General features: G+C 40.1%; 1 protein-coding gene across 1 annotated transcript in view; it reads right to left on the bottom strand.

Annotated features, from left to right (window-relative positions):
• RPGRIP1 (RPGR interacting protein 1) overlaps positions 1–15,898 on the bottom strand; it is a 47,760-nt gene extending 31,862 nt beyond the window's left edge. Inside the window, 11 exon segments of the mRNA XM_042942650.1 lie at positions 5,612–5,750; positions 6,572–6,775; positions 7,083–7,267; positions 8,732–9,074; positions 9,552–9,703; positions 9,865–10,317; positions 12,341–12,491; positions 12,956–13,099; positions 13,555–13,715; positions 15,580–15,754; positions 15,757–15,898. Of these exon segments, the coding sequence (XP_042798584.1) occupies positions 5,612–5,750; positions 6,572–6,775; positions 7,083–7,267; positions 8,732–9,074; positions 9,552–9,703; positions 9,865–10,317; positions 12,341–12,491; positions 12,956–13,099; positions 13,555–13,715; positions 15,580–15,754; positions 15,757–15,816 (2,167 nt within the window). The 5' untranslated portion in view covers positions 15,817–15,898.
• Positions 15,899–22,997: the final 7,099 nt, after the last annotated feature.

The following is a 22,997-nucleotide window of genomic DNA, read 5'->3' as shown; positions in this document are numbered from 1 at the left end:
GTCATGATCTCACAGTTTGTGAGTTCAAGCCCCACATCAGGCTCCACGCTGACAGTGTAGAGCCTGCTTGGGATTCTCCCCCACCCCCTCTTTCTGCCCTCCCCCACTTACTCTCTCAAAATAAATAAGTAAACTTTAAAAATTAAAACAAAATGTAATGTGCAGAAGCTGTTCTTCAATAAAGACTAAAGAATGCCAACCTGACCCAAGTTGGGTAACTTTTTAGTCAGCCATTCAAACAAAAGAGAGGCATGGGACTGAAGACAGCTTTTGACTCCCGAATGTCAATGAAAGTCAAATGGAACTTACTGAAATGCAAAGCACAGTCAGATGAGAATAAACCCTTCTGCTCAATGAAGGAGATGGTTTTGTACTGTCTTTTTGAATCTCAGGAAGAACAGCTTGTAAAGGATGCAATTGCCCACATCAAGGAAATGTCACTGCATTTGAAAAATAAAATGGACATCATGCTCACATTCCACCTTAAGCATTGCCAAAACTTGTAGAAAATTTTGCTGTAGAAGGTATTCCTGGAGAATGACACTGCATCAGAATCAGATGCTCAGGTTCAGAGGTCCCAGAATCATCGACAATTGCCTCCTTTCTGGATGGACTTTTGTTTCATGTATGGCTCAAGTGAGAATCTGATATTTCTGGACATCAGTCAGATCTTCCTTAGTACCTCATCAACAAGGATTCTCTGTGAAAAACGTATGCTACCTGTAATCTCCAGAAAGTGGTCCTCAAAAATATTTCTCTAGCTGCTGCCTATTGGAACTTCTGTCTTGCCTTTGCTGGCCATGAGATCCAATGCACCTGGTCACTCACAGAAATGACCAAAATGATATGCTTTCCTATTGTGTGTGGTCTTGAGACACCTAAAATGTAATCCATACTATATCAGGTTGGTTTCTTACTATTCCACCATTCATCAATGAGCTGGTTTCTCCTTCTTGAAATCAACCAGTTTACGGCATGCTTGAACCTCATAACAAATGAACTCTTGGATAAGCGTGTCAATTTGCTGTACACAATTTAGAGATACCTAAAGTGTTTCCTGCAGAGGTTGTCACAGGAGAACAGTCACCTCACAGTAACCTGTGGAAAGAAGCTCTTTTGTGCTCTGAGCATCAACCAGAGGCTGACACACCTATGCTGGGACACCTATGGGATGAAACTTCTATGTGAGGGCTTGAGTTACCCCAACATAAACTACATACTCTGGTGCTATGGTGCTGCAACATATCCAGTGATGGCTGCAATCGCCTATCAAAGTTTCTCCAACAAAAATCAAGCTAACATACTTGCATCTGGGGCTGACTCACATAGTAACTACTACAGTTCTTTGTAAGGCTTTGAAGAAACCACCATGTAGCCTGAGATTTCTGTGGTTGTGGGGATGTGCCATCACTTCTTTCAGTTGTGAGACCTCTTGTCTACCCTCAAAAGCAACAGAACCTGATCATGCTGGACCTGGGCCAGAGTTCCCTGGGAGTATAGTGGAGTATAGATGCTGTGCGAAGCCTTGAAACTTCAAAATTGCCCCCTCTGGACACTCAGGTTGAAGACTGATGAATCCGATGCTCAAATCCAGAAGCTCCTGAAGGTCATTAAAGAAACCAATCCACAACTCACTATTGAAGGTGACAACTGAGAGGCCAGAAGAAATAGTCCTTCTTCTCATGATTTCATTTTCTGAATGCAGATGTGAATTTCACATATCACTTTAAACATTGCCTCTGTCTCCCTTCTTTATCTTCTCCTACGTTAGATTAAACATAGCTTAGATCCTCTCTTTTTATCCTTTAGGTCTCTTTTCTCTTTTCTGTAGAGTCATTCATTCTGTAATAAAGTGATTGATCTTTAAGGTGATGGTGAACTTTCTACGAGCTTTTTCAAGTAATATTAGTTGTTGTGCCAAATGTTATTTTAGCTTTGGTTTTGCCTCTGGCTTACATAAAACATGTACAAGTCATTTAAACTTGGTCTGGATGAAATGTCCATCTCTCCAGTATCATGAAAAAAAGTAAAAACAAAAAAAAAAAGAAAAGAAAAGAAAAGAAAGAAAGAAAACTGGAAATCTATTCTCTCTTAGTGCTGGAGGTCAGAAGTTCAAAATCAAGGTATTGGGAAGTCTATGCTCACTCCAAAGGTTCTAGAGGACATTTTTCCTTTTCTTCCCTTGCCTTTTCTAGCTTCTGGTGGCTCCAGGCATTCTTTGGCTTGTGGCCACATCATTTCAATCTCTGCCTCTGTGGTTACACTGCCTTCTTTTCTGCATGTGTCTCTGTGTGTGCACTCACATAATCCAAGCTGATCTCTACATCTCAAGATCTTTAATTTAAGTACACCTGCAAAAAATCTTTTTTCAAATCAGGTAACAGTTACAAATTCTGGGGTTCAGGACATGGACATACCTTTTGTGGGGCTACCGTTGAACCTACTACATTATATATTTAAATTTAAATGTATTTTAACCCCCACAAGCTGATATTTTTGCTTTATATAGTAATGTAAACTAACTCATATTCTTTGCTTTTCCTGGTTTGTTACACCTTTGTGCTTCCTTCTGAGATAATTTTCCTTCAGCCTAAAGGACAACCTTAAAATGTAGCTTGAAAGCAAGCCATCCATTTTGGTTTGTCTTTAAATGTCTATTCTGTTTTCATTCTGGAAGAGCATTTTTGTTTTGTGGAGAATTCTTTGTTGGCAGTTATTTCCCTTTGGCATATTGAAGCCACTGGTTTCTGGCTATAGTTGTAGCTATTGACAAGTCAGTTGTCCATATTATCAATGGACCATGGCAATCTTTTTCTTTTAAATGGATGCACTTTTTTTTAAGTTCATTTATTTATTTTGAGAGAGATAGTGAGTGAGTGACTGAGAGTGTGGGGGAGGGGCAGAGAGAGAGAGAGAAGGTAAGAGAGAGAATCCCGAGTAGGCTCCACACTGTCAGCACAGAGCCCGACATGGGGTTCAAACTTATGAACCCATGAGATTATGACAAGAGCTGAAATCAAGAGTCAGATATTAAACTGACTGAGCTACCCAGGTGCCCCAAATGGATACTTTTAACATTTTCTATTTGATTTTATTTTTGCATTTTTACTATGTGGGATATGTTTAGATGTAGATTTTTTTAATTTTAATTTTTAAGTAATCTCTACACCCAATGTGGGGCTCAAACCCACAACCCCAAGATCAAGAGTCACATTTTCTACCAACTGAGCAGCCAGGTGCCCCAGATCTGGATTTTTTTTTAAACTTATCCTACTTGAGTTTCATTTCATTCAATGCTAATATCTTTCACTAGTTCTAGAAAACTCTAAATCATTATCACTTTAAATATTACTTCTGCCTCCTTCCTCTTCCATATCTAATTGAACATTGCTTAGACCTCCTCATTTTATCCTTTATGTCTGTCTTCTCTTTTGTATTTTCCATCTTGTTGTCTCTCCTTGTTTTATTCTAGTTATCTTTACCAATTCTCACTTCAGTTGTATCTAATGTTTTCTTTTTTTAAAATCTAATCTATTTTCAACCCATCTATTCCTCCATAAATTTCTATATTGAGCAGTTCTATAATTTCTATTGATTCATTTCCAAATATGCAATGTATTTTGTAAACATTTTGTGATTCAGACAACCCCCCCCACAAATCAATACCAAAATTATTAAGTTAAATTTGGTGAGGAATAACGTATTTATGTAGTCTCAAAATAACGTCTCACAGATTACTTAATAATTACAAAGGCAAAAATTATTAACTTTGTGATTAAAAACCTGGCAGATGCTTTCTTAACCAAGTGATAAAAATTAACACAACATCACAATAATGGGACAGACATCATGTATCCCCTGATGTGATGCAGTGAGAAGGACATAATATCACTTTTGTGGTACTCTTGTAAAAAGTTCATAACCTGAATCTAATTACAAAGAAACATCAGACAAATCCAAATTGAGGAACACTCTACAGAACTGCTCATTTTTACTCTTCAAAAATGTCAGTATCAGGAAAGGTGAAGACGAGGAACCGTTCCAGATTAAAGGAAACCAAAGAGTAATGACTAAATGCAATGGATGATCCTGGGTTAGATAAAGGTTAAAAGAACTGTGATAATGGACCTTATTGGGACAACTGGAAAATTCTGAAAATGGACTGGACATGAGGTAATATGTGTCCATGTTAAGACTGCATGCTTGATAACTCTACTGTTCATATAACTTCCTTACTGAAATACACAGAAGTAAGGGGGCATGAAATGTACAACTTGTTCTCAAATGCTTCAGAAAAAATGACAAAGCAGTAAGTGGGAAAATGCTAAAAGTTGATGAATTTGTCATGCAGCTCTTATGTAAGTTTGAAATTATTTTATTTTTTAAAAATTTAATGTTTATTTATTTTTGAGAGAGAGAGAGAGAGAGCGCGCACAAGCGAGGGAGGGGCAGAGAGAGGGAGATACAGAATCCGAAGCAGGCTCCAGGCTCTAAGCTGTCAGCACAGAGCCCAATGCGGGGCTTGAACTCACAAGCTGCGAGATTATGACCTAAGCCAAAGTCGGTTGCCCAACCAACTGAGACACCCAGGAGTCCCGAAATTATTTTAAAACAAAATGTTTTTAAAAACTTACAACCTTAATGTTTTCATAGCTCCAGTTCTTTGTTACAATTTTAAAGTTCAGCTTTTATCTCCACGAAGCCGATAACCACAGCTCTTGCCCAGGCCATGTCTGATAATTCCAGTATCTGGAGTCCTGGTGGTCACTGATCAGCCCTGTGTCTCTAGGCCTGCAAGTGCCCAAACCATAGTTCTTCCTCTCAGCCTCACCATTCAGAGGCTCAGAACAGTGCTGCCTTCTGGGTCCTAGACCAAAGTAGGAATTTCTGCCCTGAGCAGACATCTGCCTATGCTGGCAGACAGCAGACTGAGACTGCATCCCATTTCCCTGTCCCAAAAGTCCACCAAAAGCATGGTTCTGTCTGTCCACTGCTTTCTCTAGACTGACAACATCCCAGGGCTACAGGAGTTTCAGCTCATTTCCCTGAGCTTCAATCATCTCCCTCGTCAAGGCTAGGTAATTCTTCCCTCTCTTCTTATTGACTATATAATGCTTTTAAGAAACGTTAAGATCTTGAGAAAATATATTCACTTCAGCATTTTAGCTGTCATCAATGAGAGTTGGTCTGAATTATCTAGTTTGTCAATACTATAACCTGAAATCATGTCTACCTTGCATTGTAACACAAAAAAGCCTTGCCTTAATTTAAAACATTTTGGATCAACATCACAAATGAGCCAACCATACTCCTTCTATTTCTTTGTAACCATAATTCACAAGATATACTTGTTAGGTAACTAAACTGGCAAGCAAACTAGCTTTAAAAATTCCAGCCATCATTGGCCTAACCAGCACACTTGTAACATAAAACTAAGCTTAGAGTGTTCAATACTAATTTTCCATGAAAAGTTTAGCAATGCAAGATGGGGGTGGGTGGGTAGTAAATAACAGGCTTGATAAAATAACCCAATGATTAAATAGGAAATTAGATTTTAAAAAGACAATGCCATTAAAACAAGCAAACAAACAAACAAACAAATGGACAATACCATTTACAGGATTCAGGGCTTCTTTCTGGATTGGTACTGAATGGGATGATGTAATTTTCTCTTCCTTTTGCTGATTTTTCAAACCATCATCTATGGAGCTCTTGAGCCCTGAGAACTTCCATTCAGTGTACTTCACCTGCTTCAGAATAAAGACAATTATGATTACAGTTGGCCCTTGTACAACATGAGGGTTTGGGGCACCAAAAATCTGTGTATAACTTTTGACTGTCCCCCCCAAAATTAACTACTAATAGTCCACTGTCGACCAGAAAACTTGCCAATAACATAAATAGTCGACTAATACATCCTATATATATTATATACTATACTCTCACAATAAAGGAAGCTAGAGAAAAGAAAATGCTATTAAGAAAATCATAAGAAAGAGAAAATACATTTGCAATACTGTGTTTACTGAAAAAAACAGGGATGTGTTACAGCTCAAGTCCATGCTGTTCAACGGTCAGTTGCGTATATAATAATAATTTCACAAAATTAGTAATTATATGTTAATACAATTACACAACTCATACAACATGATTGTAATATAACAATATATAATATTTAACCATATAATAATATATATTTACAATCTCCTATATATATTTTTAGGTGCTACATAGTAACTTTAATCCTGCTTCCTATGAAGAAAAGACAGTATCAAGCATATAGTAGGTGTTCAATAAATACTTGTTCTTTAGCTTACTTGCACTACAGTTGAGGTGGACTGCTAAAATTCTAAGCATAAATTGCAGAGTCCATAAGCTGCTGAACTAAATTACAATGAAATGAAGTGAACACTTCAGAGTTTTATTAAACTACTTGTGTTTGAGGAAACACATGTTAGCCACAAAAAGCCATGATAATTGCTTATCTTGGGTGTCTGCTTCTACTTGAGAATAGTATCTCTGGGGACACTACAACTCATATTTTAATTCTGCAGGGTTTCTAAGGCCTTACTTGTAGTGTATTTCCAGTTAAGATGTTACGACTAAGATACTCCATTCTGTTCTTTCCTTGGATGCTTGTTCTTTTGCCATGTTTTCTTCTTGAGTAGCTTGCAACCTGGTGTTCCCTTTCCTTTCTTTCTCCCACCTGTGGAGGTTTTCTTTTAGCTTGATACTGGCCAGCTTCAATGGGAATCTCACCAAATGCCATCAGGTCCTAAACAGAAGGATCAGAGACAGCCTTACTAGATGAGAGTTTAACAGCCTTGATACTCAAGAAAGGGATTTGTGAGCTAGCATTAGATTTCATTCCTCGCCTGCCACAGAGCTGAGAGATGCCATCTTTCTTTCCTCCCTGTAATAAAACCCAGGATCCTTCTCCATCAGTAGGCGGCTCACAACACTGTGAGGGATGCAGAATAAGTTTGCTGAACACCTGACATTCATGGAAGGCATTTCTTCTACTACAATTTTAATACCATCTTCTTCAAATATGTTTCACGAGATTGGTGGAGATCTGCTACCTGGGGGAGAAAGGAAGCCTTTTCCTCTTCAGATGAGATCTCTAAACTGTCCTTCGTGGTATTCTCCTCCAGCTGAGTTTCTGGTTTCAGGAAGCTCTCTGGGGGTAGGTAGAAGGATTTCCAGTCCAATTGCATCTCAACAAATCCATTGGGGTTCCCCGCAGGGTCTGTGAGGTTAAAATCACCTGAGACACACACAGACATTAATAAGATCTGATCATATGGAGTAGACAAGTATTTATCAGCACCTTATCCATTCCCCATTTTGAATTTTACCATAATTTGCTTGTCATGAATTAACATCCATTACCTAAGCATGGTGATAATACACTCAGAAGTAACATAAAATAGCAGTGAATATTAATATTCACTTAGAATGTTTACTTCTAATATTCACTTAGAATATTTGTAGGGGAAGATGGGAGTCTCCAGGTTTCGGGAAGGGATAGTCAAAAGACGTATGGAAAGGTATAGCTTGCTTGTCCTCAGTCACCTAGCCAATAAACATGACTACATTATTACTATTACCAAATGCTTGCCAGGCCTTAAGCGTACCAAAGAAACCATTGTCTACACTCAAGTGGTCCCTATTTCTAAAGTAACAAAAGCCAAGAAAACTTCAGCAAAATTGCTATTTCCAAATGCCAGGCTTCTGATTTGTAACACTGATTAATTTAACAGATGGCTCATATTGCCTCTTCCTTTGGCAAACGATAAATTATAAGCAAAAGTATCAGCTCTTTCTTTCTTTCTTTCTTTCAGCTCTTGTAGTACTGGAAGGAGAGAGGACTCACACATTTTCTAGAATATCCAGAAGCTTGTTAAACATAGCTGGTACTAGCTATACCCATCCCTACTTCACAATGGGAGCACAGACATCCCTGCCTCATCCTCCCCCCACTACTGCAACCAGAGAGGTGACCTTTCCTAAGTTCACCTCAGCTCTGTATTGGGGGGAAAGAGATCCAAGAAATTTACCATTTCTATGGCATGGCATGAAAGTCTAACTTGTGTTTAAAAGAAGCAAGGGAATTACGAGAGAGTATTAAGGACACAGTTTATAATCTGATATCCACTCTCATGTGCTGAGAGACAACAGGCCTTAAGTAAACATAAATCCTGAGAAGCACGATCGAGTCAGAAAAGATTTGTTCAGAGACGGACTCATGGACTTCAGGTTGGTGGGTCTACCCACTTAAGAATCTTGCTTTTGTTGCTAAAAAGAAGCAGAAGAAGCAATGTTTCTATAGGATTAGTGGTGCTCTGAGTCTTCTGCTCTGTTGCTCTTGACAATACTCTAAAATCCTCTCAGCAGGTTTTTTTTTTTATTTTTTTAATGTTTATTTATTTCTGAGACAGAGAGAGACAGAGAATGAGTGGGGGAGGGGCAGAGAGAGAGGGAGACACAGAATCTGAAGCAGGCTCCAGGCTCTGAGCTGTCAGCACAGAGCCCGACACGGGGCTCGAACTCACAAACCATGAGATCATGACCTGAGCCGAAGTGTAGTCTCTCAATGGACTGAGCCACCCAGGTGCACCTCAGCAGATTTTTAAAGAGAGACTGTTCCAAGCAAGTAATCAAAGAAAAGTAGGACAGGAAGACAACACTGGGCAGAGAGCATAAAGATGCGATAGACTTGAACTCCCACCTTTAATGGATTTGTTTTGTGCGAGAGGAAGCAAGGGCACTTGGACTTGGCCAAGGTACGAGCCAGGCTCTGCATCTTCATCATCAAAAACGTAGACAGACAGGGCCTCCCGCCTCAGATATTTATCCAGGTCAGAGGTCACAAGCACTGGGAATCGAGCCTGGTCTCTAAAGTGCGGATTGTTACTGGCTGGAATGATGGCAGTGTCGTGGTCAGAGAAGGTGAAGAAGCGGTACATGACGTATGGACTGGGCTGGGTTCCCAGCCGCCGACTCCGGAGGCCATAGCATCTGATGATTTCCACCCGCAGCTCATTCTGATGCTTCCAGGTCTCCAATCTGGACTGGAAAGATGTTGGTCTTGGATGAAGGAAAAGGGTGGCCTGAGAGAGTTGTTGTGGGTGAAGCTCAGCACCCTTGATGAGGAAGAGCTATGACCTAAACTGCTGTAGAATCCTGACTGGGTCCCAGAGAAACCTAATGGCATTCACCTGCCTGTAAAGTGGCTCTGGAAGATAGTTATTTGAAAGAGGTGCTGGCACTCAAGCCTTATCTTAGAGAAAGGAACAGAGAAGCTATTTTGTTCACAGCAGGGAGAGGCAGCTAGCTCTGAGGGTATGATTTCATTTCAAACCCAAGCTTGACCAAGGGAAGAGTTGTGGCATCACAGCCACAAGAGTTGTGGATTAGTTGTGGCATCACAGTTTTTCTCCTTCATTCACATTCAACAAATACTTATTGAGAGCGGAAGACTGAGCTGTTCTCCTGAACTGCTTGGCTGAGGCTCCTCTGAGATACATGGGCACATCCTTTTTTCTCACCTTATCTTCCTGGGCCTCCAAGGCACCAAGCACATTGGCTGACAGGTAGGCCTGAGCCTTCTTTCGCTTATTGCATGCCTGTAGGCTGGATCCTATGGGGAAGCGCAGCCTCATCCAGTATTCTAGCACCCCGAAGTCTTCTCCACCAGCTCCTGGGTAGCAGAAAGTATGAAACGCATGGAAGACACAGATGGTGTGGTGAGGATTAAGAACAAGGCAGAGGAAGAAAATGGGAAATGACCAAAAGAGCAACTATAGGCTTTGGGAAACTCTGCATTAGTCCTGGGAGCTGTGGGAAGCCGACAGCACTTACCAGTAAGTATGGTACAGCCATGGACCCTCTCCACAGTCTCCAGCACCCTCTCAAAGTAAATCCATCCAGCTGCAAGCGTGTGGTGCTCACTGGCTACAGCCTGGTGTAGATCAAGCCGGACTGAAGCCCCATGAAGGTAGTTCAAAAAAAGGGAATCTGTTTCTACCACATACTGGGAGGTGAAGTCATAGAGGGGCTGTGGCCCCACAGCTAGTGGGGTACAATGGGTTTCAAAATCATAGAAGGAATAAGTACAGAAAGTGGTAGGTTGAGTGTCTCCAGCCTGATCCAGGGCAGCAGACTTCAGAAAGGCTTGGTGGATGTGCAGTTCAAAAAGATTCTCACTCTGATGCAGCAGAGAAATGTCTGCTTCATCATCATCTCCATGGGCTGGCAGTGTTTGCAGACATAATGACAACTGTCGGGTGCCGTAAGCCACATCTTTGAGCTGTTCTAGAGGGAAAAGAAAACTGCCTATCCATTAAAGCATAGAGAGCTCCTCCTCAGGGTAAAATAAGTTGGATGGAAGGAGAATAAACACCATGATGAAATTCCAAGTTGTGATTATTTCAAGACACCATGTGATTCAAAAGGAAAAGAAATAGAATGACAAGTAGGAGCTTTGAATTCTGACGGCTAAATAACCCAAGGCCTGCTTTGGAGATAAGGTACAGAACGAATGACTGGAGAGTAGATGCTAAGCTCAGGAAAACACTGGAGGCACAATTTCATCTGCAGATATCATTGTTTTATCTTACAGAAAGGTCCTCTGAGTTAATTGGTAATTCCAACAGAGAAGTACTTGAAACACAAAATATGAGTATTTCCAAAAATTTGGGATACGGGCCATCAAGAGAATACTGAATTATAGTCATAGCGCCTATTACATTACATTGGGTTCCACCAAGAAAGTATTCCCATTCTCCAGCCAGATCAGTCAAAGGAATTTTCATTCTGTTAAAAGTTTGTTTTCATAATAAGAAGCCAAAAAAAAAAATCCACTTAAAATCAAAGAGTAATGCAGTAAAAAGGTGCAGAGGAAACTTACTGGAAAGAGGTTGAACTACTGTCAACAGGATGAAAAGATATGTAAGACAGTCTACCAATTCTGTGCATTACCTCCTATGTCCAACCAATCAGAAAATTTGATACACAATCTGCTTCAAACTGGGGAGTATTTGAATCGTCACAGGGTATCAATGGTGAAAGTCCTATATTAAGAGTTAAAGTAGTAGAATAAAAATATTTTGAACACATCAGAATGTCTTCCTGCCCAAAATAAATGGAATACAAAAATTAGACTAATAGTTTCTTAATTGATAAGATTAACACAACTAAAATAAAATATATTTAAAGTTTTGTATTACATGACCCAGGGTTAATAATTTTAGCATATAAAGAAATTCTACAAATGAATAAAATACTATTAAGAAACAGGTAAAGGACAGAAACAGGCAATTCTCAGAAGAAACAATACGAATAACTGTTAAACATATGAAAAACTCTTTGATCTTATCAGTAATGAAAAAACTGTAAGTTAAAGCAAATGAATCTTTAGAAGTAGATAAGAGTATTTATCCTGAACTGTCCCAGGAGAAAGATCCTGAATCTGAAAGACATGAGGATTTCAACCCAAGGGGAGGATTTCCTTTGTTATATGGCAGTGACTTTTTAACAGACTCACCTGGCCTGGATAAATCATGCCCCAGCATGACCCACCTCCCTTTACTCTAGTTCCATGCTCATTAAGTAACATGCTTACTGATTTCCAGAGAGAGGGCTTCCCTGAACAGTAGTTCCAAATATTCTCATGGCAGCAATGAAATAGACTCTGTCATAAAATAATAAATGAACAATCTGGTTTAAATATCAATCTTTGGTGAATTTGGTTAGTGTGAATCAGGTCTCTCAAAATGGAGTATAATAACAAAGCCAATATTCTTGATATGTGAGGCTGAAGCCAGCTCCTGGTGAGCAGTGACTGTACTAAATATAGGAAGTATCACACTATGAAATTTGCCCAAGTGTCCAGCCAGCTGCCCTGTCATGTCGACATCCTCAAACTGCAACAAAGAATTTACAGACTTTTGGAGAGAAATCACAGAAAAGGATGATGCAAGATGAGTGATAAAGCTCTGGATAGGCCTGGGTTGTGGAAACACTCTTGAGAGAGGAAGTGTGTTATGCCACCGTGAGGGCCAACAGTGATGTGCTCTTAATTCTCAAAACAGATTCAGCAATTGCTGGGCCCAACTGAAACTCTTCAGAGAAATCAGAGGAAGGAACTGACATGATGGAGGAAAAGAAGCTGCTAACCATGTATTAAAACACCAAAGATGATGGGATAAAGAACAGGAGAGGTGGCATGCATTACATTCCAAGACACAAGAGGCAGCCTTCCAGGCAGGTGCACAGAGGGAGCACAGGCATTAGCTATGTGACAGGTCCAAGACAAGAACAAAGGACTAAGACTTGCCGGATATTGGAAGGCCATGGCTTCTCAAAATACCTTCCAGCTGATTGATACGATCGTTCTTGAGGTCTAGCAGTTGATTCAACCTCTCCAGCTTTTCCTCATGATCTTTATTTTCATTATCGGCTTTTGTCATCATTGCCTCCAGTTCCTCCTGAAACAAAGAAACAAAAAATGTCTGAACTTTTCTATCTCAGTGACCCAGCACCAAAGAGCCCAGATAAAAAGGTGGCACTTGCTGGGTAAAGGAGACTCCACTATCTCCTACACGGGGCAGACTGAACCACAAGAAAAAGTCTTGGGTTCATCACAGACCCCTTTAGGACCAGTTGTGCTAACAGTGTCATAGGATAATAGCTTTGCGATGCTGGGAAAATTTCACCCCAGAAGCTTCATACCTGCCATTTTCATTAGCTGGCCCCTTCACCGGTTTCTATTGCCAAGGTGCCATGGCGCTGGTGTGAGCCCTCAAGTACATCAAAGGACAGCACACTCTGTGTTGCACAGAGCAGCATATTCCCTTGCAACAGCTCTGGAAACTTGGGCCCCGCTTCATGCCCAGTGTGGTCCTCACATGCCCATTTATCTAGCCCCTTCCTGTACCACCTTTTCTTGCACCTGATAACACACGTTGATTTTGCGCTGGAGAATAAGCATGTCTCTGGTCTTTTCTAGTTCCAGTGTGGTCTCTGCGTGCGACACTTGCAACTCACTCAACAGCTGGGACAGTTTCTTTTCTTCTTGGTTTTCTGGTTCACATGGCTATCATGAGAAAAGCATTGGTAAAAGGGAGTATAAATATTATGGGCACAGAAATAATGATTCTCATTAAAGCAGTTGTTGGTAATAGCAAAATACCAGCAGCGGAATCTACTCCCAAAAGTAAAAGAGGACTTATGTCACTTCAAATGGGCTTTCTCCTCTACTTCCGCATGCTCGGTAGCAGCAATAAGTTACACAACCTCTGATGGCTGTTTGCTCTTCAGCAGATCATTTCAAGTCCTCATTGGAAAAAGCATTCTAGATGTTATAAGCTGTAAAGGGTGGAGAAAATGTGCAGAGCTCATGAAGCTATCTGTGCTCTCAGCCTTCTCACATCCTTCTCAATACTATCCTCAATCAGGACACGATTTTTCAGCTACTTTTCTGATCTCTTCTAGGGATATATGCCAGCCATCCATCTGTCCAGGGAACTTGCTTGATTAAACATTTCTTACCTCTACCTGAGTGGTCTCTTGCAATAGAGCTGGGTGAGTGGCTGGTTCAGACTGCCTGTCAGGAGACTGGGAAATTAGGTCTTGACTTTGGAGGATCTCTACGTCCTGCTTATGCTTCTGAAGCAGATGGGTGACTTTAAGACACAGATTCTTGTTTTGATCTGGGGGAGAAAAAAATCATCCAGAAAGGTGAAACCTGGTGGTTATCGGTAATCATGGTTAAAGTTGGACCAAGCTCTAATTAAATTTTCCCACTAATGTTTAATTCATTTTATAAATTTACCCTTAGAGGAGCAACTCTCTCTTATTTCTACAAAAGGGTTCTGGCTTATTGACCCAGTAAACTGAGCTGACACCCGGGACTCTAAAAACAAAACAAAAAACACCTGCAGAACTGTAGTGACCACCAGCAGCAGCAACAGCAGCAGCAAACAGAGCCACTTGACTGTCTTAAGAGAGAGCAAACTTCTTTTTTTTTTTTTTTTTCAAGTAAGCTCCACACCCAATGTGGGGCTTGAACTCACAACCATAAGATTAAGAGTTGCATTCTGGGGCGCCTGGGTGGCTCAGTCAGTTAAGTGTCTGACTCTTGATTTTGGCTCAGGTCATGATCTCACACCTCCTGAGTTGGAGCCCTGCATTAGGCTCCATGCTGATGGTGCAGTGCCTGCTTGGGATTCTCTCTCTCTCCCTCTCTCTCTCTCTCTCTGCTCCTCTAAAAATAAATAAAGAAACTTAAAAGGAAGAAAAAAAAGAGTCACATGCTCTAACCACTGAGCCTGCCAGGCACCCCTCCAGTGCAAACTTTTGATAGCACCAGCCAAACCAGTATCTCTCCAACTCCTCCTCAACTCCATTCTGACTTCTCTGCTATGGGCTCCCTGTGGCACCCACCTCCACTTCTACCCCCACCCTGATGTGGAGGGAGGGAGAATGGGCATTTGGGTATTTCTGTGTGTGTTTGTTTGGGTGGGTGGATGTGGGTGTTTTAGGGAAGGGAAGTGATCTGTGTTTAGCGTGATCATTTCATTATCATGCATTAGAGGGGGAAGATTATTAGATTACCCCAAAGCCTTTACAAGATTTTATTTGTACTTTGTACAAACTACAAGGTCCTTAGCATGACCTGAGCTTTATCTTTTTATGATTCCTGTCTCTATGTTTCTTGATGTCGTATTTTTTTTCCTTCACTCTCTTATGTGAATGTACTAGAATCTGATGAAATATAAATTTGATACTAAATGTCAAGGTCCAGCCTAGCAAAAAGAAGTGAGACAAAGGTCTCTTTGACAGTATTTAAAAATCTTCCCAGTAACTATCTACCATGACCTCAGAGTTAAAAGACAGGGGGAAATGGCAGTGGTAACCAAGAGCAGTAATTTGCTTCTCAATTTGAGCTATTAGGTACTAAACAAAATAAAAACAAGGCTCCCAATCACCTCTAAAATGACTGATAAGAATAAAAGGCAGAGAAATTCATTTTCAATACTTTCAATAAAGTGAATGTTTAAAAACGTGATAAATTTAAGAGTTTTCAGGGCACCTGGGTGGCTCAGTCGGCTGAGCATCTGACTTCAGCTCAGGTCATGATCTTGCGGTTTGTGGGTTCGAGCCCCGTGTCGAGCTCTGTGATGACAGCTCGGAGCCTGGAGCCTGCTTTGGATTCTGCATCTCCCTCTCTTTCTGTTCTTCCTCCACTTGCACTCTGTCTCTCTCTCTCTCTCTCTCTCTCTCTCTCTCTCTCTCTCTCTCTCAAAAATAAAGACTTAAAAAAAAATTTAAGAGTTTTCATCCTCCCAAATGAAAACGCATTACAACTGAAAATATATGCATGTGAGGCAGATGTCATGCTTTCTTGATTGTGAATCTTATCTGAGTGCCAGCGTTCGTATTCTAGTTATTCCTGACCCACACAAAAATACAGATCGAGTGAGGGGATACTAGAAATGCTGGTCCAAGCTCCCTTCTCCCACACCAGACATAGAGGATGCCTCATTTGAGAAAGGTCTTCACAGCCTGACCTACCTTTCTCTCTGGACAGCTGAAGTAAGACTCTTCTCTTCTCCTCCAGCTCAGCATCCAGCTGATCCTGCAACTGAGAGACTTTCTGCTGTAGCTGTTCTCCCACAAGCTCGTTGCTCCAGTGAGGCTGATTACTGCTGTCCAGCATGCTGAAAATGGGAAGCAAGAAGCGAGGGGAGAGTTGTCAGATAAATACTCAAAGGTGTGTGATGTGACGTCTTTAATACACAGTTTCAGCATCTCCTGGGCCTAGCACATCATTCATTCCCCTACATGTTTTTTCTGTCCCTGGTTTCTCTGTAACTGTCATTTACCAACTGCCTTGGAACTTTTGGGCCCTACTGAGGAGTTCCTTAGTATCACTTCTGTTTAGGTCTTGGATACCCCACTGAGCAAAGAACCCAAGTCACATCTATTTCCCAAGGAACTTCTCCAGCATGATGGCTTTCTTTAGGTGCAAAACTGTGTACTAAGACATTCTCAGGCCTGCTCAATTAAAAATGAGGAACAGGAGCACGTGGCTGGCTCAGCTGGAAGAGCATAGGACTCTTGGTTGCAGGGTTGTGAGTCTGAACCCCACATTGAGTGCAGAGATTACTTAAATAAATAAACTTTTTTAAAAAATGAGGACCAGGGGCGCCTGGGTGGCGCAGTCGGTTAAGCGTCCGACTTCAGCCAGGTCACGATCTCGCGGTCCGTGAGTTCGAGCCCCGCGTCAGGCTCTGGGCTGATGGCTCGGAGCCTGGAGCCTGTTTCCGATTCTGTGTCTCCCTCTCTCTCTGCCCCTCCCCCGTTCATGCTCTGTCTCTCTCTGTCCCAAAAATGAATAAAAAAACGTTGAAAAAAAAAATTTAAAAAAAATAAAATAAAATAAAAATAAAAATAAAAAAAAAAAAAATGAGGACCAGAGTCTCCTCTTTTCCTTACTCCACTCCTCTATCTTCACCAATGGCTGGTCTAGAAAATACTGGTCTTTGAACTAGATTATAAATTACTATACTGAAGGGCAGGAATTAAACTTCCCAATGACTGTACCCTGCACACCCCTGTATCTAGCTGCCAAGGCAGACCCATTCTGAGTGTAAAACACACATGGTCAGTCTTTGATTGAAGAGATATTGATAATCAAGCTATTACTTCTTCCTTTATTTTTTTAAGTTTATCTATTTTGAAAGAGAGTTGTGTGCATGTGTGGAGGAGCGGCAGAGACAGAGAAGGAAAGAGAATCTTAAGCAGACTCTGCACTGTCAGCATGGAGTCCGATGTGGGGTTTCAATGCACAAACTGCGAGATCATGACCTGAGCTGAAACCAAGAGTCAGTCAGATGCATAACTGAGGCTCCCCCAAGCTATTATTTTTGCATATGTGTTTTTTCTATTTATCATTGCAATAAATGTGGTCTAAAAACAACTTGCTTAGGCTAGTATTAAGAGTTCTTGGCCCTTCCTATCCATACATTACATGATGATCCAAGAAGATAATGTTCTGAGTGATGAAGGGAAGAGGTCAGTAGTAATGTTTGCCATTTGTTTCACTACTTTGGTTCACTGAGTTGAAGAGCATCAGATGTTCCCAGGATGCTCCCATATTACCTCCCCAATCTACCTTCGGCTGCCTTACACTGAGTCAGAAGGCACATTTAACTTTTTTTTTTTTAACTTCCAGGTATTTTAAATTTCAAAATTAATAAATGAATATATGCTTGTTGTGGAAAATCAAGATGATACCGAAGTATATAGATTAAAAGTGAAGGTTCCTCTTTGCCCTACTCTAATCCTTTCATCTCATTAGAGGATTGCAGATTCACACACACATACACACACACACTCACACACAATAAATTAAGTCAGAGTTAACATAGTCTTTTGCAACTTGACTTCTAACAATATGTTTTAGGCATATAGGTCTACTTCATTTTTAACAGCTTCATAGTATTTTATTGTGGGGATGCAACATGATTTATTTAACCAATCCCTATCAAAGGAAATTTGGATGTTTCCACTTTTTTTTTCTATTACCAACAATGCAGTAATTAAAATTCTTATTATACATTATCTTTGCAAATACATGTATATGCATGTTTAACAGTTTGATAGATAGCATCAAATTCCCTTCCAAAAAGACTGTGCTGATTTATATTCTCACTAAGAGTATTGAGTGTAAGCTTCCTCATATCCTTATCAACACTGGGTAGTGTTTTTAGAATGTGAGGACCCTTTTCTATAACTGTCTTTTATAGCAAACAGTGCTCTGGGATCCAAACTTGGTACTTACTTTTCTAAGAGTTTGTCATAATTGTCATTCAGCAATTTTCGTTCTTTTTCCAAATCTTCAACTCTCTCCTGAAACTAAGAATGACAGAAAAGTGCCTGAGATAAAATCCAAACATCGATTTCCTTGCACAGGTCTTTCCTCTTCTGTGGCAGAGTGGGGCTTGGATAGGAGGCTTTCTATGTTCATCTCACATGTCTATGAGGAGCCATTCAACTAGAAAGACTCAAACCAATTTTTAAAGTGTGATAAAAACTTTTATTGGAAATAATGAGGATTCTCTGAAGCAGATTTTCACAGTGTCTGGATTTCTACTGTTAAGGAAATAACGGAACATTATAATACAGCAAAAACTTCAGAGGACACAAGTACAAATCCAAGTTTCCCCCCTAATGGTGTAATCTTGAGCAAATTATTTAATCACTTGGAGCCTCATCTTACTCATTTGAAAAAAATAAACAGCCATATTATTGCTAAGAAGCACTTTTAACATCTCTGAAATTGAAATGTAACTTAAAATTTATGCTATCTTTCAATTACTATTGTTATTTACCTCCTTCAGTGTTATCTGCAGGATGGACACATCTTCCAGTTGGCTCTTCAGACTCACAGCCTTCTTGCTCTCCTCCTTCAGTTCTGCCCTGAGCTCATTCACTTGCTTGAGAAGGGCATCATGGGCTGCACTCAGGATTCCCTGATTCTGGGGCAACAGGAAAGTTGCTCTGGGAATGGTCATATCACTCAGCAGAAATGGTCTCAAGATACCAGCAACCCTAGCATTCCCCAGTGGATGTCAAGAAGAATGATTTTGGTTAATAGCAGGGTCCCTTTGCACTGTAAATTGACCTTTTTTTTCACCCTAGTATTTCTCAGGAAGTATCATTTCCCTGTTAGTGAAGATTTTCCACTCCAGGAACCTATAATTCTTAATTGGAGCATTAATTTTCCCAAGGGTCAAATTATACCCTGGTTCTAAGTGAAGTGCCACCTTTCACAGCTGCGTTTACTTTCTAAGCTATTTGAATGCTTCTTTTTTTTTTAATGTTTATTTATTTATTTTGAAAGAGAGAGTGTGTGAGCAGGGGAGGGGCACAGAGATGGGGAGAGAGAGAATCCCAAGTAGGCTCTGTGCTGTCAGCACAGAGTCCGATGTGGGGCTCAATCTCACCAACTGTGAAATCATGACCTGAGTCAAAATCAAGAGCCAGACGCCCAACCAACTAAACAACCCACATGCCCCCAAAATAAATGTTTTAAAGACTGAATTTATACAATGTATATTCTCCAATAATAATAATACATTTAAGCTAGATCTCAACAACAGAAGGAAAACTGGAAAATTCACCAAAATGTAGAAATTAAATAAAGTACTGACATTAGAAAATGCATTGAGATAAGCGGGGGAAAAGTACAACATACCCAACTTATGAGATTCCATGAAGCAGTGCTCAGAGGGAAATTTACAACTGTAAATAGCACAAATCAATAACCTAACTTTACACCTTAAGGGATAAGAAAATGAAGAGAATGTGTTCTTTCCCTCTGGGTACATGATTCCATTTTAGCTTAGGAGAGATGTTTCTTTAAAAGTTCCTATCAGGCTTTGAATATCAATTTCCAATTTATTTGAATGCTTCTTATGTTGATATACTCTTCCCTTTGCACCCAGCAAGCAATGTTAACTCTAGAAGTTAAGTGTGCATTTTTCTGGTGGACATCTCTGGTAACGAACAGCTGTGGGTGTTCGTGCTGGGAACTCTGCCTTAGTAACTCTCTCTCTCTCTCTCTTTTTTTTTTTTAATACTAGAGAACCTGTATCTTTTTAAGTTTATTTTCATTTATTTTGAGGGAGAGATAGCAAGCGGGAAAGGAGCAGAGGAAGAGGGAGACAGAGTCTCAAGGAGGCTTTGGGATTTTGGATTTGGACCTGAGCCTAAATCAAGAGTTGGACACTTTTGGGGCGCCTAGGTGGCTCAGTCGGTTGAGCGCCCAACTTCAGCTCAGGTCATGATCTCACGGTCTGTGAGTTCGAGCCCTGCGTCGGGCTCTGTGCTGACAGCTCAGAGCCTGGAGCCTGCTTCAGATTCTGTGTCTCCCTCTCTCTGCCCCTCCCCTACTCATGTTCTGTCTCTCTCTCTCTCTGTGTGTGTCAAAAATTAATAAACGTTAAACAAATTAAAAAAAAAAAGAGTTGGACGCTTAACTGACTGAGCCACCAGGCACCCCTTAGTTATGCTTAATCATGGACATTCACCCAGCTTGATCTGTACTCCACTCACAGGAATGAATGGGGTTGAACATTTAAGAACTCAGAGAAGATATGCAACAAGTTTGCTATATTTCATCACCTTATACATGCTAGAGGAATACTCTTAGGAATTTCTTAACAGATGCTATATAATTCTCTCTAGCAATAGGCTGAAAAATACTATTCTAAATATTTCAGATCTTGTATTTCAGTTTTATGAAAATGGCACAATAAATATCTTCTGACAACAGTAATAGTACATTTGTCTTAATATAAATTATATGTCATAGGGGTGCCTGGGTGGCTCAGTCAATTAAGCGTCTGACTCTTGATTTTGGCTCAGGTCATGATCTCACAGTTTGTGAGTTCAAGTCCCACATAGGGCTCTGTGCTGACAGTTCAGAGTCTGGGTGAGATTCTCTCTCTGCCCCCCTACCCAAATAAATAAACATTAAAAAAAAAGAAATTATATGTCATAATAACTTTAATTTACTTGGCTAAATTCTGGTGTCATATTACTTGAAGATTAATACAAATTTCTTTGGGTTTTATTACTTTTACTACTAAGAAACAGAGATTCAAAGAATCTATTTAGTACCTTCTGGAGCAGAGCTTCATATGCCTGAAAGAAAGAAATACATATTATTCTACTGACATATCAGCTTGATGTTTGTTTTCATATTTATCTCTGTACTACAAACGTTTAAGTGGTTAGTTTAAGAGATATGAGAATTTTTTTAATGTTTTATTTTTTTTGAGAGAGAGGAGACAGAGAGTGAGTGGGGGAGAGACAGAGAGATAGAGGGAGACGCAGAATCTGAAGCAGGCTCCAGGCTCTGGATGTCAGCACAGAGCCTGATGCAGGGCCTGAATCCACAAATCATGAGATCATGACCTGAGCCGAAGTCGGATGCTCAACTGACTGAGCCACCCAAGAGATATTTAAAAATTCTCACAAATCAAGTCAGTTTGTGTACTTTTTTAAAAACTAATTGCTGCTACTTTTCCCCTGCCTTAGCTTGCCAGGAAGTCTGTGAATATAACAGATGATACAATTTCTTTAAGGAAGGGTCATTTATTCACAATTGTATTGCATTTGGTAGATTATCCAAGAAAAACATTTATTTTCAAAGTAGGTGCTCTTACTCAGCATATTTCAGAAAGCTCTCTTCCCAGTTTCAGAAACAGAAAAAACAATAACCAAACTAACTACAACAGCTATTGTTGGTTGAGCAGTTACTATGTGTTTCATGATCTATTATCTTATGATCATTACAATTGTTTCACATATATCTCATTTAATTCTCACAGCGTATCTGAGAGGTAGACATTATTACCTGAACCTTAAAAATGAGAAACCCAAAGCTCCGAAGCTAAGTCACTTGCTCAGAGTCATATAGCTATCAAGAGGCAGAAGCAGAACTTTACATCATCTTGTCTAACTCCAGAGTCTGAGCTACTGACCACCATATTTTGCTAAGGGATTAAGAGAATGCATTTTTTTTTACTACATGTATAAGAAAGGATGACTAGAAAGGTAAACTGCTAGAGAAAAACAAATTGTAAAACCTACATTTTAAAAAAGTGTGGGAGATTACTCACATTTTAGGCCATCTCCACCCCTCCCACTAACATGGGTAAGTATTTAGAATGGCTTTCTTCCTTTTTTCCTTCAATGTGATGGAGGAATAGATGGAGTTATAGAAAAAAAATGTAATCCTACAAATACTGCTATTTACCCATACAATTTTAAATTATCGTCCATCTCATATTTCCATATTCTGTAGGTGCTACCAAAATTAACCAAATCAAAAGACTACAAGCAGATGTATAGGTTTCTCCAAAATACAGGTTGGGGGGTTGACCTTGTAAAGATCCCTTTGTCCCCATCAGAACAGAAGTACTCAGGGCAGTGCTAACTGAACCCAACCTAGATGAATGACACCACCACCATCTTCTTGCCCACACTAGATACCCAGGGGTCATCTTTATTTCCCCTTTTCCCCCAACCACTCCCTTTTGGTGATGATGTCATTCTTCTATTTCCTGCAAGTTGCCAATTCTCCGTGGGCCTCTCTCCGTGGGCCTCTCTCACTGTCTTGGTGGGAACCCTCATCCTATCTCCTTTGTACCACTGAACTCATTTCATACCCGATCACTTTACTTATACCAGCCAACCTGTATCATTCACTCCACTGCTAGATGATCCTTCCTTGTAGTTTTGTAATTTTTGATAAGTTGAAAATTTCAGAAAAATACTAGAACATATCAGTCACCTATAATTCTACTACCCAGAATTAAGAATTATTGCTTTATAATAGTTTTTAAGGTATTATTTCTTCATTAAAATGTATTTCAAAAAAAGTTCAAACATTAAAAACAAAAGCAAGGTGATCTCTTTGGGGAAAATTGATCACGTTATCAACTTATTTAAAGCCTTTCTGCAGCTCTCCACTGTCAATGGGATTAAGTCTAAAATCCTGATAAGGCCTCCATGATTTGGACCCTGATGTTTCTCACTTCCATGCCTTGGCCTACACCTCTCCTCCCCTAGAAAACCCTCCCCTCTCTTGCATACTCACTAGCACCTGCTAATCTTTCAGTATCCCAATATTTGGCTCAATAATATACTCTGTTATGAATCTTTTTTGGATCCCATACCCCATTCTCTGGTAGATCTGACTACTTTCTGTTGTGTCCCCAATACCCTGTATGCAGATAGCTGTACTTGTTTACATCTTGTTCTCTCTCTCTCTGGTAAGTTCCTCGAAGGCATGAGCTGTCTTACATTGTAATCTTTGTGTCAAATGCTTTGCACAGTTCCTGACACTCAATAAATATTTATCCAATAAAAGAATGGTGCTAATCTATCACTTAGACCCTTGATGCCCTATTTCCACC

This window comes from Panthera leo, chromosome B3 (genome assembly GCF_018350215.1).
Source record: "Panthera leo isolate Ple1 chromosome B3, P.leo_Ple1_pat1.1, whole genome shotgun sequence".
Classification (NCBI taxonomy): domain Eukaryota; kingdom Metazoa; phylum Chordata; class Mammalia; order Carnivora; family Felidae; genus Panthera; species Panthera leo.
The sequence above is the reverse complement of the archived record's forward strand: the minus strand, read 5'-3'. Positions and strand labels throughout refer to the sequence as shown.